The sequence below is a fragment of the Perca fluviatilis genome, chromosome 4 (assembly GCF_010015445.1).
Source record: "Perca fluviatilis chromosome 4, GENO_Pfluv_1.0, whole genome shotgun sequence".
Classification (NCBI taxonomy): Eukaryota; Metazoa; Chordata; class Actinopteri; order Perciformes; family Percidae; genus Perca; species Perca fluviatilis.
Window position 1 is genome coordinate 12,263,787 of NC_053115.1, and position 16,730 is coordinate 12,280,516.

At 44.3% G+C, this 16,730-nt stretch overlaps 1 protein-coding gene across 2 annotated transcripts; it reads left to right on the top strand.

Annotated features, from left to right (window-relative positions):
* The first annotated feature begins 10,973 nt into the window (after nt 1-10,973).
* LOC120557851 (keratin, type I cytoskeletal 18-like) lies at nt 10,974-14,838 on the top strand. 2 transcript variants are annotated; one of them, XR_005639029.1, is made up of 7 exons: nt 10,974-11,534; nt 12,855-12,937; nt 13,247-13,403; nt 13,517-13,681; nt 13,772-13,897; nt 14,134-14,412; nt 14,549-14,838. XR_005639029.1 is itself a non-coding variant. In XM_039798481.1 (7 exons), exons 1-7 carry the CDS (start codon nt 11,070-11,072, stop codon nt 14,586-14,588), a joined length of 1,257 nt encoding a protein of 418 aa, XP_039654415.1. In that variant the 5' UTR covers nt 10,975-11,069; the 3' UTR covers nt 14,589-14,838. The 2 variants fall into 2 exon arrangements, 1 of the variants encoding a protein (XP_039654415.1); XM_039798481.1 differs by having other exon boundaries at nt 10,975-11,534; nt 14,134-14,354.
* Nucleotides 14,839-16,730: the final 1,892 nt, after the last annotated feature.

Below are 16,730 nucleotides of genomic sequence, written 5' to 3' on the forward strand. Positions count from 1 at the left end.
CCTAGAGAATAAATCATAAAGCTGCTAAGTCTCCCGTCATCTATGGAGGCACAAAGTTTAAGTATTCCTCTGTCTGGAAAGGTTATGAGGTAATGTTGGGCCCTGACCTGAATGACACCTGGGTACCATTGTTTCAACTTACATAGCATGATGGAAATTCCACAACAACTGCTCTAGCACCACCATGAGGATGACATTAATGTTTCAGTGGAATATCTTGATAACTATTGGTTCGATTCCATGAGATTTGCTACTGATATTTGAGGTACCTAGAGAATAGATTCAGATAAATTGGGTGATATTTTAACTTTTTTATCTAAATGTCAGTTTTCCCAAAACTTTGCATTATAACCAAATACTTGCAAAACAACCATTCCCTTCAGCCTCAGCTGTACTTTGTATTTAGTCCTAATTAACAAATGTTAGCATGCTAGCAGGCTATACTAAGATGGTAAAAATGGTAACTGTAATTGGCATCAGCATTGTGGCTGCCCAATACTTACCGGAAGCAAATTTGTGTTTCCTGGACGGCAAAGGCATAACCCTCCCTTCTCTGCCCCCGATTCGCTAGTACTTGTTGCCTTCGTTTGTTGGGTTGGTGATGTTTAGGCATGAGGAGTGGGATAGGTTAGGGTTAGGGTAAGAATACCAGGGTAAGCCAATCAGAGGCAGAGTAAGGCAGGTCATGGGTTTGCCATCCTAGGAAAAAAAATATTGTGTACCGAAAACAGGATTTGTTCTACAGTACGCATATGCGAAGATAGTTGAAGTTTGGCATTGATCTTGAATGGTCAGGGTCAGGAAAGCCCATTGGTCAAAGTAAAGGGGCTGTTTGAGCCTATTTGATAAGGCTGGTTTTATTACACAATGGTAAGAGTTAGAAGTTAGATTAGATAGGAGAGTCCTATTTAAATCCAGTAAAGGTAATAATGCTTCTATTTTGTATAGGCTTCGCCCTCTAAGGCTACGCTATTGGGTTTATCCCTTCACGCATGCGCAGTCGTGAAGATTTTCTTTCCCGCCCTTGCGTACAGTACGGGCTTCAACTACGTCCGCAGATACTGTATATATACAGAGCGGACCCGTTGTTCATCTCCCACTTTTTCTTCAAGCTAGCATTATGAAGACAAACTCGACTTCCAGCTGTGTTCGCCTCTGCCCCACAGTCTGCCGGACCGGCTACATCCTGCCGCCGGACCTCCATCCCCGCTGCGAGACCTGCCTCTGCACCGCTCACGCCGGCCCGGCGCTCACCCCCGACGCCGCCTGCCATCTAAAAAGCTTAACCGGCGGGCGGAAGCTTACTGGCTTGTCAGGCTAGCGGGGAAGGGGATGGCAGCTGGGCAGACAGACGGCAATCCGTCAACACCCTGGATCCGCTGGAGGAAGGCTTTATCGACGAGCACGAGCCCGATGGCTCGATTCCCTCAGATAACACCTCCATCACCAGCTGTCCCTACTCAGGTTCAAGGCGACACAGAAGTGGGCTTCCCTTCGGTAACCCCCCTGGAGCAAGGCCTAGGTCCATTCTGCTTCCGGAGGCTGCTTTTTTCGGCCACCGGAAGCCCGCGCCTTTTTCCCAGGATCAGGTATGTGCTAACCTCTGCCGTCTCCGCTATGGCCACCACTCCAGAAGCTCTTCCTCCGGAGCTAGCCATGGAGATTAGCAAGGCCATGACCGCCACCCTCACCCTGACCATGGCGTCCACGGTGGCGTTGTCCAGAGTCATGGCGTGGCAGACTGTGGCCCAGCGAAACATCTGGCTCCACATGTCGCAGCTTCTGTACGGCACCATAGCTCCCGATGGACTATTTGGGCCCCATCATCAGACAGCCACGTCCCTCCTTCACCAAGCGGCCGAAGACGCGGAGCGGCCCCGAATACTCGGCTCTTGGAAGCTCGTTCCTCCAGAGCAGTGCCGTCGCCATGACAACCGCCATAAAATGCTGCGCCGCCATCTTCCCAAGCTTCGAACTCCGTTCCTCCGCCCGGCCTGTGGATCTGAAAGACGTATACTTTCACATCCAATTATTCCCAGACACAGGAAATTCCTGCGCTTCTTTTTCCAAGGGGCCCATTCCAGTACAACCGACTGCTGGTCGGGTACTCACTGCCCCCCCGCACTTTTTCCAAGTGCATGGAGACGGCACTTCAGCTGTTGCGGAAAAAAGGCATCAGGGTCCTGTTTTATCTGGACGATCTGCTCATTCTGGCCCCCTCCCGGGAAAAGCAGCGCTGCAAACTATGAAAGTTTGCGACATCTGCAAACACTGGCTTCGCCATGAACTGGCAAAAAAGCTCACTGCACTCCGCACAATCGATAGTTTATCTGGGTGTGGACATAAACTCGATTGTCATGAGGGCCAGGCTGTCAACGCCAAGACGAGACGCACCGATCTCTCTATTGTCGCGCACCACGCCATACGCGGCAGTGTCAGCGTTGTCTGTGATGCTTTTTCTGGGGCACGATGTCTGCGGGTCACTGGGAGTCCTCCACATGAGGAAAATCCAGAGGTGGTCTCACCACCAGCGCCTCGACCCTATACGCCACAAGTGGCGAATGCTGACCATTCCTCCCTCTCTTCAGTCAGACCTGGCATATTGAGGAAACCCCCGGACCCTCTCAACCGGGGTTCCCCTGGGCAAAGTGACGTCACACGTGACGCGTCCCTTACTAGCTGGGGAGGAATGTGCGAGTCACAGGTGGTCAGGTGTTGGGAGGAGAACGCCCCCCCACATAAACTGCCTGGAGCTGTCCACGGTGCTGAAGGTCTTAAACACTTCACCCAGTGGTAGCAGGGAAACATCTTGTCATACGGACAGACAACATTACAGCAGCAGCGTTCATAAACCGCCAGGGCGGCGTGCGCTCGGCCCGGCTATTGGAAATGGCCAGGAGCCTCCTGCTGTGGGCCCACAGTCATCTGTGGTCCCTCAAAGCTGTTTACATCCCCGGGGTTTTGAACCGGGGGCGGAGACTAATGTGGAAGGGGGGGCCTTCTCACAACGAGTGGAAATTGAATCCCTCTATTGTTCAGGAGCTGCGGAGCAGGTTCGGGAAAGCAGAAGTGGATCTGTTCGCCTCAGGAGAGAACACACAGTGCGCACTGTGGTTTTCCTTGAGCACACGGGACAATCCACCCCTCGGCGTAGACGCTTTCTCCCACCAACCCTGGCCCAGAACCCTCCTATACGCTTTCCTCCGGTCCCTCTTATCCCTCGCCTCCTGGAACGCATCCAGGAGCAACTGCCGTGGCGCGAGTACGCTCTGTCACAGCTGGACAGCTGGACAGCTGCGGGGCTGGCTGCTGAGCGGGAACGCTTGCAGAAATTAGGCTTGCCTCCTGCCGTGGTGCGCACTATCCAAAATGCAAAAGCCCCTTCCACTACAGCGTGTTACGCGGGATGTTGGTCTGCTTTCCAGCGCTGGTGCACGGAGAAGGCAGCAGACCCCATATCGTGTCCCCTGCCTCTCGTGTTGGCTTCTCTCCAAACATTAGTGGATAATGATTTGGCTCCATCTACAGTCAAAGCCTACGCAGCGACCATCTCATCCTGCCACGAAGGCTATGGAGAGAGGATGGTTTTTGCGCACCCCCTGGTAAAGTGTTTTCTTGAAGGGGGTCAGACGACAGAAACCCGCCATGCACCCTCTCAAACCCCAATGGGACATAGCACTGGTGCTTCGAGCTCTGGGGAAGCCTCCTTTCAAGCCCCTAGCACAAGCCTCTCTCAGGTTGCTGTCACTAAAAACGGCGCTCCTCCTTGCCTTGACGTCAGCCAAGAGAGTGAGCGACTTATGTGCGCTGTCAGTTTCACTGTCCTGCCTCTCCATTAGAGGTGACGGGAGCACAGCCGCCTTGCAGCCAAACCCCTCATTCACACCGAAAAATTCTAACTAATTATTTTCGGTCGAGGGTGTTTTTCCATCATGACAACGACTCGGAGGAGGTTTTCCACTGGTTATGCCCAGCGCGTGCGTTATCACGGCACGTTTTACGCACGGCGGACATAAGGCAGACACAGCAGCTTGTACACTATAGGGAACTCCCAAGGAGCGGCCCTTTCAGCGTCTGTCTCACTGGCTGTGCGAGGCTATCACCCAGACCTATAACACGGGCATCCGGGCACACTCTACGAGGGCACTGTCGGCATCGGCAGCTCTGTTCAAGGGCATGAAAGTAGCCGAAATCGGCGCAGCAGCATCCTGGGCATCTCCATGCCCTTTCATCCGTTTCTATCTGCGCGATATGTCTCAGCCCTCTATGACCCACTCGGTTCTATCCTCACTCAACGTCGAATAATGCTCTGTTGTATGTGTGCTCTGCCTGCCTGCTTCCTCCCCCCCCCCCTTTTTTGCGCTGGGTGCTGGGAGGAGAGCGGTGCCTCATATATATGTTGTCACTATCTCTCTCACTAACCATGCACGCCTACAATCATGATATGTACCGCTGCATGTGTAGGTTACTCGTCTGAAACCCTCACCCCCCCTACACTGGGTGGCTGAGAGGAACATGGACGTCCCATAATTGTCAATCAATTACAACTCTCACTATCATGCACGCCTACACTCATGGCTTGGGCTTTGCAGCCAGCTAGGTCAAGTCATTACCATGGCAGGCTCTTTACCAGAATAGCGCTTCTGATGCGATCTTCTGCCAGTGCATGAGAGAGAAAAAAAATAAAAGTCTATGTTCTGCTTGTGGACCCTGTGTTGCAGGTGGCATTGACTACATCAGCTTTGCCCTAACCCAATAGCGTAGCCTTAGAGGGCGAAGCCTATTCGAAATAGAACGATAGTTACATTATTGTAACTCCAGATTCTATGAGTATAGGCGTAGCCCTCTAAGATTCGGGCCACCTGCTCCTGTTACATTAGCTGAAGAAAAAGCTGATGTTGGGAGATGAACAACGGGTCCGCTCTGTATATATACAGTATCTGCGGACGTAGTTGAAGCCCGTACTGTACACAAGGGCTGGAAAGAAAATCTTCATGATAAACCCAATAGCGTAGCCTTAGAGGGCTACGCTTATAATACTCATAGAATCTGGAGTTACAATAACGTAACTATCAAACATTTTGGATGCAAAGTACCTCTAAAAAACAGTGAAAAAGCCCAATTGGTCATGGGATAAAGACAGGATGTGAACATTACATTTAGCTGACACTTTTATCCAAAGCGACTTATAATTGCTATATATGTCAGAGGCCGCACGCCTCTGGAGCAACTAGGGGTTACGTGTCTTGCTCAGGGACACATTGGTTGATGTATCACAGTGGGAATTGAACCCAGATCTCCCAAACCAAAGGCATGTGGTATATCCACTGTGCCATCAACACAAATTGGGTTTCTTGTATGGATTGGGTAGTGATGCGTTATTATGAATCCCACTGCATTTAATTGCAAGACCCGCCCTGCACAGCAGCCAGATTTGTTGAGGTTAGGCATTGTCCTCAAGAGGTTAAGGTCAGGATAGGCCATTGGTCAGGGGATAGGACCTGAACAAATCAGGTACCGGTACCTTGTGCAGGCATGATCGCCTGGTAGTGACAAGCATGTTAGCATGTCGATGTGTGCATTTAGCTCAAAACACTGCTGTGCCTGGATTGTATCCTTATTGTAGTTTCCATGTTCTGTGCTCCTGTTCCTTACTGAATGTGCTTTTTACTTAACAAAGGTGTCGAAAGATACAATATATCATGAGCTGTTCAGTTTTTCACACATTTGACTTATTCTCAACAAAGAATAAAAAGACATGACCCTCCCCTATTTTCCTCCGGTGGTCCATTCCATAAATACTGCACGGTCCCTAACTTAAAGCCCCAGTGTGTAACGTTTGTAGCTGTTCATTATCAAAATCTGTGTTGCCCGTTCAAATAAACTTGCCTTTTCTTGAATATTCCTTCCTCTATTCAGCCCCATTGTACCGAATTTGGTTGCAGTTCCACCAGAGTTCCACTGGGGGTGATCGTGGTCCAGTGCAAAATGAATGGGACTCTATGGAGCTAGACGGCTAAATTTGTCTCTTTCGCCTGAATGTCGATGAGAAATCTCTCCCTTTCGAATGGAACATTCAAATTACTAGAAAAAAAAATGATATCCTGAGAAAAGTGGATTTTGAGGGGTAGAGCTCCATAGAGTCCCATTCATTCTGCACTGGCCTGTGAGCGCCTCCTATATGGAACTCTGGTGGAACTGCAACTAGTTCAGAAGCCGGAAGTAATGAGAGAGTGAAACTTCTTCCCTTATTAGAAATTCTTTGGGTAGACGCAAAGCCGGTCTACGGAAAGCCGCTCCACTTCCTGATTGTCGATTGTCGTTGAGAAACCTCAGATTTGAATGTAGTTTTTGCAAGTTCAACATGGGTTATAGGTCGAAAGTTGAATGAACGAGTACTTATGTCCTTTTGATTTCTTACAGGGTGAGTCGTTGCTGCCCATAACACGCTAGCATTCTGCTAATGAATGCTGATTGGTCAGTGAAGGTCTGATTACGATCGGAGATCCAGCTTGACGGCATCTGAAGCAGAGCGTGAATGTCAGAGTGAATATTTCCGCGTGGTCTTTAAAACATTAGCAAACCTCTTTCTAGCACGTGTATTGACAGGGAGAGCCTTACCTGTCAGTTGTGTTGTCGATGCCTCGAGAGAAAAAAGGAAGCGACTCAGAGCTTGCCGTAAAGCAGTATCTCCGGCTGTATATGTGTATGACGTCATTGACATTTTAAAAGGCTTTTTAGAACAAAAAAGCCACTTTAAAAAAATCTAACACCCAGCAGTGTGTATTTTCTTTGCCTCCCCTTTCGAATGCAACATTCAAATTACTAGACAAAAAATTATATCCTGAGAAAATTGGATTTTGAGGGGTAGAGCTCCATAGAGTCCCATTCATTCTGCACTGGCCTGTGAGCACCCCCTATATGGAACTCTGGTGGAACTGCAACCAGTTCAGAAGCCGGAAGTAACAAGGGAGTGGAACTTCTTCCTATATTAGAAATTCTTTAGTAGACGCTCCATATTCATGCAGCATATTGAAATACGTTAGCCTGTAAGGGACATACAGGACATACTACTCTGCCTTTCGCGTTTTCGACTCACAGCTAGCAGCAGGGTATCGTCGCTTCCCGGCCCCGGCAAGTTTGAAGAAGGAAACATGGAGGACCACACGTATTCAAAATCCAAATTTCAGGAACAGGAGTCTTCTTCTTCGCCCAGAAAAAGAAAAAGGATAACAAAAAGAGCAAGAGACCGGAAAAAAGAGTGAACATTGGAGCTGCTTTGGAGGCACATACCAAATCCCAACTAGTTAAAATTATCCTCTGGACCGCTGCAGTCTCCTTTTCTTTTGCTCTCCTTTCCGTCGGGTAGCGCGCATGCCCGCTTGTGGTATCCGCGCCACTCTCCGACATGAACTCATGGATGTTGTCGGTACACGATCCGTTCTGCCTGCACGATCCGTTCTGTCCATGCGCAAGATAATACTGTTTTACGGAGGATACGACCTGCACGATCTGTTCCACGCTAGCCTATGGCTAGTCTTCATCGTGAAGGTAACGTTAGTTTAGCTAACAGCTAATTCAGCTAACCGCTAGCTGACAGCTAGATTCAGTCTAAAATAACGTTAAGTCAAACTTAATGGGAAAAGCAGGCTACCGCTAAATTAAGACTTTACAGTAATAACAATAAAGACAAATATTGAGTGATTGTATTTTAAATGACCACAAGTAAAGTAGAACTGACGTAACAGCTGTTATATATGTTAACGTTTATTTTCAAGTTTTATTTTGAGGATCTTTTAAAGTTATTACATGCTGTCTCAGCTAGCGGTTAGCCAAATTAGCTGTTAGCTAAACTAACGTTAGCTTGGCTGTCGACCGGAAGCGTGGAACAGATCGTGCAGTGTTGTAAATCCTCGTACAACAGCGCATGCACAAACATTTTGCGCATGTGCAGAACGGATCGTGCAGGCAGAACGGATCGTGTACCGACAGATGTATTAAGAGAATGCATGAACTCCAGCAATGACATCTGATAGACGGCCTTTTGTACACCTTCGCTTTTTGAAGCGTGAAGGCTACCGTAGCTGCAATACTGCGTTGCGAGAGAGAGTTGATTGCGATATATGATCTCAACGCTAGATGGGAGTAATTCTTACACAATGTAGCTTTAACTATTCTTAAAAGATAAATCTACATACATTTTTTTCAAAAGACAGTTTATTGTGTAGCCTAGTAGAGTTACTCTTTCAAAAAACTGTTTTATTTCCTTAAATGAAAAACATACATACATACATACTACATGAGAAACAAGACTATTGGAGACTCTCCGCTGTAGCAGTTCTAACTCACTGCTCCTTTTATGTCTTCCTGTGAAATGTTTTTGCGCTAGAAATGGACATGACATCCCACAGAGAAAATGTTCTCTTAGTCGACACATTTCACTAACCTCTGATGTGTGACCCCTACACTTTCTTGTCGATCCTCGCCATGAAACTGAAATATAGATATACATTAAAAAGATAAACAAATTGCATCTTTTGATGCCTTTTGAACATCACGTGTGAGTCAATAAGGGAGCGATCAAGAGAGAAAGGGAGGAAAGTGAGTGTGTAAGAGTGAATCACACTCACATGCATGTCCGCATTCCTTCTGGCATCTATCAGGGTGCAAACAATCATCTGCATAAATATGCATATGCATCTATGCAAATACATATTTTTGACTTTGTATATATAAGATGTGAGAGCTCTCATTCTGCACTGCAGCTGGGTCGAAAGGAAATCTAAGAGAAAGAGGCAGGGAAGTGAAGTTCATTCAAGGCCACGCTTAACAGAGCGGTAATAATGTGAGAGTTGTCCAAGATTTGTGAAGCACAACCTCTGCAGTAGTTTCCAGATTCCTGCTGTGTGTTACTATGACTCACATACTCTGGGCCCTGTTTCTCCTCTTTTCCTCTGCTTTATTCCTGTCTTAATCTGGAAAATCAAACCATATGGACACATGGTGTAGGAAGGATATGTGCCACAAACATGCAATATGTTATATAAAACTACTGGTCAAGGTACATCCCTGTTTCTATTTGTCAATTTTTTTGTGTCCTTGCGGGCAAGGCAAAATGTCATGAGGTATGAGTCATGCTGATTTAATTCATCGTTCCTCTTTATATCATCCTGTCCTCGTCACAGACCTAGACTCATCAGTGTTTCTTTGTCTTTTTGTTGCTTTTTGCTACTCTCTATATGCTGTTTTCCCCTTCTTATTGAGTTCTGCCAAAAGAAATTACTATTTTTTAAAAAGAACAGCGAGGGGCAGTTGTGAAGTGTGAGAAACACTGACATGTGATTAACCATGAAGGTGAGGTAAGATCAAGAGAGAAAAGAACTAGGTTGAATGAAGCTCAGGAGAGTGTTTGAGCCTTTGCCAGTTTCCTGTGTAGAAATAATTAAAGTTAACATCCTAAAGTGCCTTAATATGACAAAGGACATTACTAAGAAATTACATGTTTTTAGGAAATGTGGGTGTAGGTAAGGAAAAAGTGTAACTGTGCTCATGTCAAACGTGTGTGAGTATGCTTGAGTAGATAATCAATGGTGCTCTGTGCAATATGTGTGTAAGATGGATTAGATAATCAAAGGTGCTCTTTTCAATATGTGTGTAAGCTTGATTAGATCATTACCCTTACTGTTAACACATGATGAGCTGGTATTGACAGGTTACATCAGTATGGGACAGTGGAAAAGTACAAAATACCTCGAGACAGGATGAGAGACATAGGTTGAGGTGATGAAAAAAAGAGCACTTCATATTGCGATATCAAAGGCTTCAAAAGATAATTGTACAAAATCCTCAACAGAACTGATTGGAGCAGATAATCGCCTAAAGTAGGATTGATGAATGAGGGCAGCTTTTCTTCCCTTCTGATTGTATTATGAACAATGTGCTTTTGGCTTACTTTTGTTCTTTAGGCATCTCATCTCTTCTCGGCCCTCTTTGTATTTGAAGCTCGGGTGTCCTTGGGTTTCCTTTTACAGCAGTGCGTATTCCTTGTTAATACTGTTCACCCTATTGTCTGTGTTGAAATGATTGCAACTCAGTAAATCAGTTTTAGTTAGAGCTTTCTGATAATTATGTAGCTGTGTAAAACATTGCTTTCTCATAGCATGCAATGATTGGAGCATTGAAAGAAGAGGCGTCTGATAAAACAACTGTGTTCTTTCTAACCAGCAAAAACGTTTTATTTTCCTAAATTCTTTTTTTCTGCAAAGATTTTGGACAAGATTGTGGACAACACTGGTTTTGTGCTCTAGATTTACAATGTCTGTCTTGCTGCTGACGACTTCAAAGTACAGCATTATTTTATGTATTAAGCTTATACACCCCTCCCCCCCTCTGTTTTAGTTGCAACTAAAAGAATCAGTGCTGCAGCTGCTACACAGTATCTCCTTTTCAGTTTAGTTTAGATAGGTAGGTAGTCAAAACTTTATTTTTGGGCATGGCTGACCACAAACTTAGAAACTATGTAGCAAATGGTAGACATGCCTTTTATGGGCAAACCAAAGGAATTTGGTTGCACGCTTACAGAGTTAACCTTATTTTGAAAAGAATATTCTACCCTTTTAGTTACACTTTAAGTTTTAATTCTATTAGAGCTTTCTCCATTGGAGCATGTACTGTACTTTACCCGGGCCAACATGTCTGTTACTGCTTTCTTTCATTTGTTGTGAACTCACTTGCTCTGGTTGTTCAAATGTGAATGTTTTTTAAGTGTTTTCACAACGGACAAATGCTTCACACGTTTCCTTGGAGACAGAAAATATATTGTCTGTTAAAAAAAAGGGAACGTGGGTGAATGAGAGCATGAGAGAGCAGGGAGGGGGAGCAGGAAATGAAGACTGGGGCGATGTTAAAGTGGGCAGGGTCTGAGAGACCAGCTGTGATTGAGGGAGAGAAGCAGGAGTATAAGTTCTCAACTTCCCACTGCCAGCGTCACTTTTTTTTAAGCCAGCCAGCAGTGAGTCTCCACATCTCATTTTTCACTTCATTTTCTGCAGTGCCTAAACTTCTCCAAAATGAACTTCGGAAGATCCACCACACAGCAGATACCTTCTTCCCGCCTCTCCTTGACCCGCTCCACACCCCAGCGGGCTGCCAGCATGTATGCAGGTTCTGGTGGACATAGCAGCCGCATTTCCTCTGTCTCCGCATCTTCCCTGCGGTCTGGTGCCCCAATGACCTCTTCTTCATCTGCCTTCAAGCTGAGCAGTGGAATGGGTGGGGGTATGGGTTCAGGTTTTGGTAGTGCCGGTGTGTCTATGTCGACTGGTGGTGGTGCCGGTGCTGGGATCATGGGCAACGAGAGGGGAGCCATGCAGAACCTAAACGACCGCCTGGCTAACTACCTGGAGACGGTGAGAAACCTGGAACAGGCCAACAAGGAGCTGGAGATGAAAATCATGGAGGCTCTGGAGAAGGGAGGGCCTGACGTGAGAGACTACAGCAAGTATCAACCCATCGTAGATGACCTACGCAAACAGGTAAACGTGACAATGAATAATGATGTAAATGTACATATGTACAGGGGGAAGTTGAGTATGAAATGCTGCGGTTGTTGGTTGATGTGTTTGATACAGCAAGGTGAGACAGACAACGAGGGAGGTGAGGGATATAGATGCTTTCGAAATGCTTGATGGGGCCTCTAGTTTGAGAATAAGTGCATGTGATGGCACTCATCATCACAGACAATGTTTCAAATGTAGACCCACTTGTGTCAGTAAGTTGTATCAGTGAATGTATTCTTTATTTCATGCCTACCGTTATGCTGAGACCGGCAACATTTCCTTTGTAGGTTATCAAATTTCTCGATAGAGAATGAAGGGTGTGGTTGCTAAGCTCTAACCCTCCCCCATAAAACTCGTTTGTGCCATAAAATGGCCAAAACTTCCTCTGATGAATCACCAACACGCGGGCATCATCATGTGAGACAGACTGAAAAGCTCTCAGACAAACTTTTAGCAGACATATGCATTTTTGAATGGTCCTGCTCGCAAATGGGGATTCTACAAGCATTCTCTGGTGTAGGAGGGCCTCAATGTAAAACAGATGTGTGGTAATGACACACACACAAAGGATCTTGGACTGCCAGCATGAGTGAGTGTGTGTGTGTGTGTGTGTGTGTGTGTGTGTGTGCGCAGATTTGTGTGAGTGCACTGGTTGTAGAACAATCAGCTCCGGTCTGCAGGGTCAAATGTCACATTCTTTTACAGACTCCAGATCTTCAGTGTCACATAATGACACATTGATGGTGGCACTTTGTCTTTCTCGACACATAAAGGCCCAAGTATTTTTCCCTTCAACTCTGAGGCAGTTTACCACGGACACAACACAGAGTATTAACTCACAAACCCACTCATGCACAGAGAAAACTTTTGCAATCTCTGCACACATAAACACATACAGTGCTATCTACAAAGAAAATGACAGACAGATACAGTGCAGCTGGGTGGGAATTGGAAAGAAGAAAAACCTCGCTGTATGGTTTATTCAAACAGGAAACCCAATTTTTCAACAATGCTAAAACAAACCAGATTCTGTGTTGGCACGGGAACTACCTTTTTTCCTGTCCTTCAGTTGTAGTTCCTCTTTTCACTGACTGTTACTATGGATACAATCATGTTGTGGCCCTAGTGTGTAATCTAATCCGATTTAGTTTAGTTAGTATGTTTAATTCTGTAGCTGTGACAAACATTGTTATCTCATAGCACATAATGACTGGAGCGTTGAAAGAAGAAACTTCTGGAAAACAATTGAAATTGTTGAAAAAAAATGTTTTATCCTAAATTCTTTTTCTTCTCCAGATCTTTGATAAGATTGCGGAAAACGCTCGTTTTGTGCTCCAGATCGACAATGCCCGTCTTGCTGCTGACGACTTCAAAGTCAAGTATGTTGTTTTCTCAGTCATTTATATATTAAGCTCATACATCTTGTTCAAAGGCAGACATGCTTCAGTGTAGAAAATGATAGAAATTGCTAATTAAAGCCTGTGCAGAGTTCATACAGTCTATGTGGTCTAATATCTACAATATCTGACAGAATATAGGATTTCAGAAACTGCAGGATAGTGTCTGAAACACTTTATGAAACTTCAGTCTTGCCATTTTGTAACTTCATACAGTACAACACGATGTGAATAAGAGCTGATCTAACATCCGATGTCTGTAATAAAGAGTGTGTCTGTGCACTTCTTCAGGTTCGACAATGAGATGGCAATCCGCCAGTCTGTGGAGGCCGACATCGCTGGGCTGAAGAAACTCATAGATGACACCAACATGACCAGAATGAACATCGAGAACGAGATTGAAGCTGTGAGGGAGGAGCTCGCCTTCCTTAAGAAGAACCATGAAAATGTGAGTTTACAGTACATCCAGATTATCCATCACATTTCACTATTACAGTGGCTCACAAGTCACACAAGTCTTGAAAGTTTTTGTTCATTTCTCTCTTTCTGTCGGTCCGATAGGAAGTGATGGAGCTGAGGAATCAGATTTCTCAGTCAGGCGTGCAAGTGGATGTTGACGCTCCCAAAGGCAACGACTTGGCCCAGATCATGGAGGACGTGAGGGGCAGTTATGAGAAGATTGTCGTGAAGAACGCAGAAGAACTTAAACGATGGCATGAAAATCAGGTGATGCAATGTTGCAAAGGGAAATCATTTATAAACACAATTACTGCAACTATCTTGTTGGTGGGCTAACATCCCCCCCCCCCTTTTCAGATTGCGGATGTGCAGGTGGAGGTATCACAGAACACAGAAGCTCTCCAAGGAGCCCAAATGGAGAGGGGTGACTTATCCAGACAGATACAGACCCTGGAAATTGAACTTGCATCTCAACAGAGCTTAGTGAGCATGCATTGCATATTTAATCCACAATCATAATTTAAACAAATCCTTTAATTAGATTCTAAATTCTTGTTGTAATATTTGAATTTTTTCTTTAAAATACCATGACCTTTACATAACACTCTCTTTTTCACAAAGGTTGGAACTTTCCCATGTTTTTTTTTTCTAAATTAGACTTGCTTGCCTAAAAACATCTTTGGCACACTTTTGATTCCTCCTTTTCAATCTTTTATCAGAAAGCTTCCTTGGAGGATACATTACGCAACACAGAACAACGAAACAACATGGAAATGGAGAAGTACAACAGCATTATTATCCGTCTGGAAGAGGAGCTGACCAACTTGCGTTCAAACATCCAGCATCAGACCCAAGAGTATGAGGCGCTGCTCAACATGAAGATGAAACTGGAGGCTGAGATTGGCACTTACAAGAATCTGCTGGATGGTGAAGCGTTCAAGTAAGAGTTAGGTGGAGGAGAAAAAAGAGATCCAGACAAGGTGTTGATGGTGGTGGAGGTGAATACAAAAGTCACTTGTTATCATGTTTTGCATGGTCAAGTACAAGTACATCAAGTGAGGTAGTTCCATTCAGTTCACATAGTTCAACGTGAATATTTTTAAAGTCAAAATGTTTTGTTTGTGTTTTGTACAGGCTCCAGGATGCACTGGATGAGCTGGTGGACGCAAGCTAATTTGGAACAAAGAATCTGGGACCATCCCAACAACCCACAACTATCCATTATGGAAAAAAAAATACATTCTGGTCCAATCAACTAAAGTCAATTTTGAACCAAGACCACATTCTGTGTAAACCGTAAAGGATTTCAGCAATTCTGAATAAAGGCATTCGACCACAGTAAAGCAGGCAGGGCCATTTGAAATGCAACCATTGCCTGAACTGACAGCAAAATAAAAATAAATGAAACCACTTGTTGACCCACAGTCATGGCATTGTGAATTTGTTATTGTTACATGATGTAGAATGTGCACATTATGTTTTAGTGATACGTTGTTGTCATATTAATTGCACTATTATAGCCCTTGTTGATTGAAAAACAAAGGCTTAAAGTGATGGTTCGGAGTAATTTACCCTAGGGTCCTTTGCACCACGACCTCGAGCCAAACACCCCCCCAGAAGCTTTTTTCACCTGGGTCTAACATTGGGCGAGTTAGCGTAGAGTAGCGTTAGCCGCTGAATAGCTTAGCGCGGGGCTAATGGACCCACGTTTGTATCTCTTAAATGACTAATAATGCCCAAAATGATACCAAAGGTCTACACTAGTACAAATAGGTTATGCAGTCATAAAACGATGGATTGGAAAGTTTGTAAGTACACCAGAAGTTTATGAACACTTGCCTGCTCTCTTCTGCTCTCTGCTGCTGCTGCTGCTGCTACCTGCAGTTAGACTCACAGCAGCAACAATTGTGTTATTTACATAAACTTCTGGTGTACTTACAAACTTTCCAATCCATCGTTTTATGAGTACATAACCTATATGTACTAGTGTAGACCTTTGGTATCATTTCGGGCATTATTAGTCATTTAAGAGATACAAACGTGGGTCCATTAGCCCTTGCGCTATTCAGCGGCTAACGCTACTCTCTTAACGTCCCCCAATTTAGACCCCAGGTAAAAAGTTTCTGAGAGTGTTTGCTCGAGGTCGTGGTGCAAAGGACCCTAGGGTAAATTACTCCGAACCATCACTTAAAGGTATTACATGATTTTAACTGACATATTATATAATCTCTGTTGACAAAATAACCACATCCCAAAAAAACGAATGGCTGACAAATTACATGATTTTATTGCTGTAATTATATATATATATATATATATATATATATATATATATATATATATATGGAGGACTCAGCATGCACACCTTAAGGATGCTTAAAGTTGTCAAAACAAGCCAGGAGACACACTTTATACATCTGTTTTGTTTTTATTGTGCAAGCAAACACATGCAGCAAACACAGGGCTATATTATTTTTCCACTAGTTAAGTTTCTGGTCGAATCACAAATGTAACATATGAGCTTTGGTTTGGTCTTCATCAACTTCTCTTGTTTACCGCTGGTTTTTAATATAAAGAATGTAATTCGAAATACGGTACAAACCTAGAATTTGTAAACTCCCTTTTAATACCATCCTAAATTTAACATTTTAATATTTTTATCATTTTATCCCTCATCCTACCAACATATTTAACATACAAGGACTACCTAACAAAAATATATTTTTCGTTATACACTTTTCCTTAATACAACTTGCAGCTTTTATACTAAGTATGATTTACATGTAGCCTACTTAAAAGCCCAACCTTTGATTCTGGTATAATTTAGTTTTCAGGAGCCTAATTTCAAGTAAACATTATTTGTGTTATATTTATGGTGAAACCAACCAGGGTCATTTTGACGCCAATATAAAATAATTGCAATTAACCCACGGTCATTCCAACTTTTTAATTTTATTTTGTCTTTCAATACAAAAGTAGACAGAGACCTTGGTTTCAGTATGAACCCCTGTCACAACATTTCTAATTCCATGAAAACCATCTGAGACCTGCCGGAGCGCCAGCACTCCCGGACGACGTTATTGTCTTTAGGAGGCTATACTGCGCTGGGATCTAAAGCTAGAGTAGAGATATCATATGAAACAAGACGACATCAGGAATGCATTGGTACAAACCATGTCATGCTAGCTTTTCAGGAGGTGGGCTAAATAAGGTTCCAAAGTTAGGCTATATTTTGACGAGGGAACACTGGCATATGCAAACATTTTCCTTGACCTCTCATCTCAAGTATCAAGTCATGAAAAATTTGAATGATAGA

Excerpts from the sequence above, each read along its gene's own strand:
- LOC120557851 (XM_039798481.1), top strand. The coding sequence starts at position 11,070 with ATGAACTTCGGAAGATCCACCACACAGCAGATACCTTCTTCCCGCCTC. Across the intron at positions 11,535-12,854 it reads TAGATGACCTACGCAAACAG|ATCTTTGATAAGATTGCGGA; the intron begins GTAAACGTGACA and ends TTTCTTCTCCAG. Across the intron at positions 13,404-13,516 it reads TTAAGAAGAACCATGAAAAT|GAAGTGATGGAGCTGAGGAA; the intron begins GTGAGTTTACAG and ends TCGGTCCGATAG.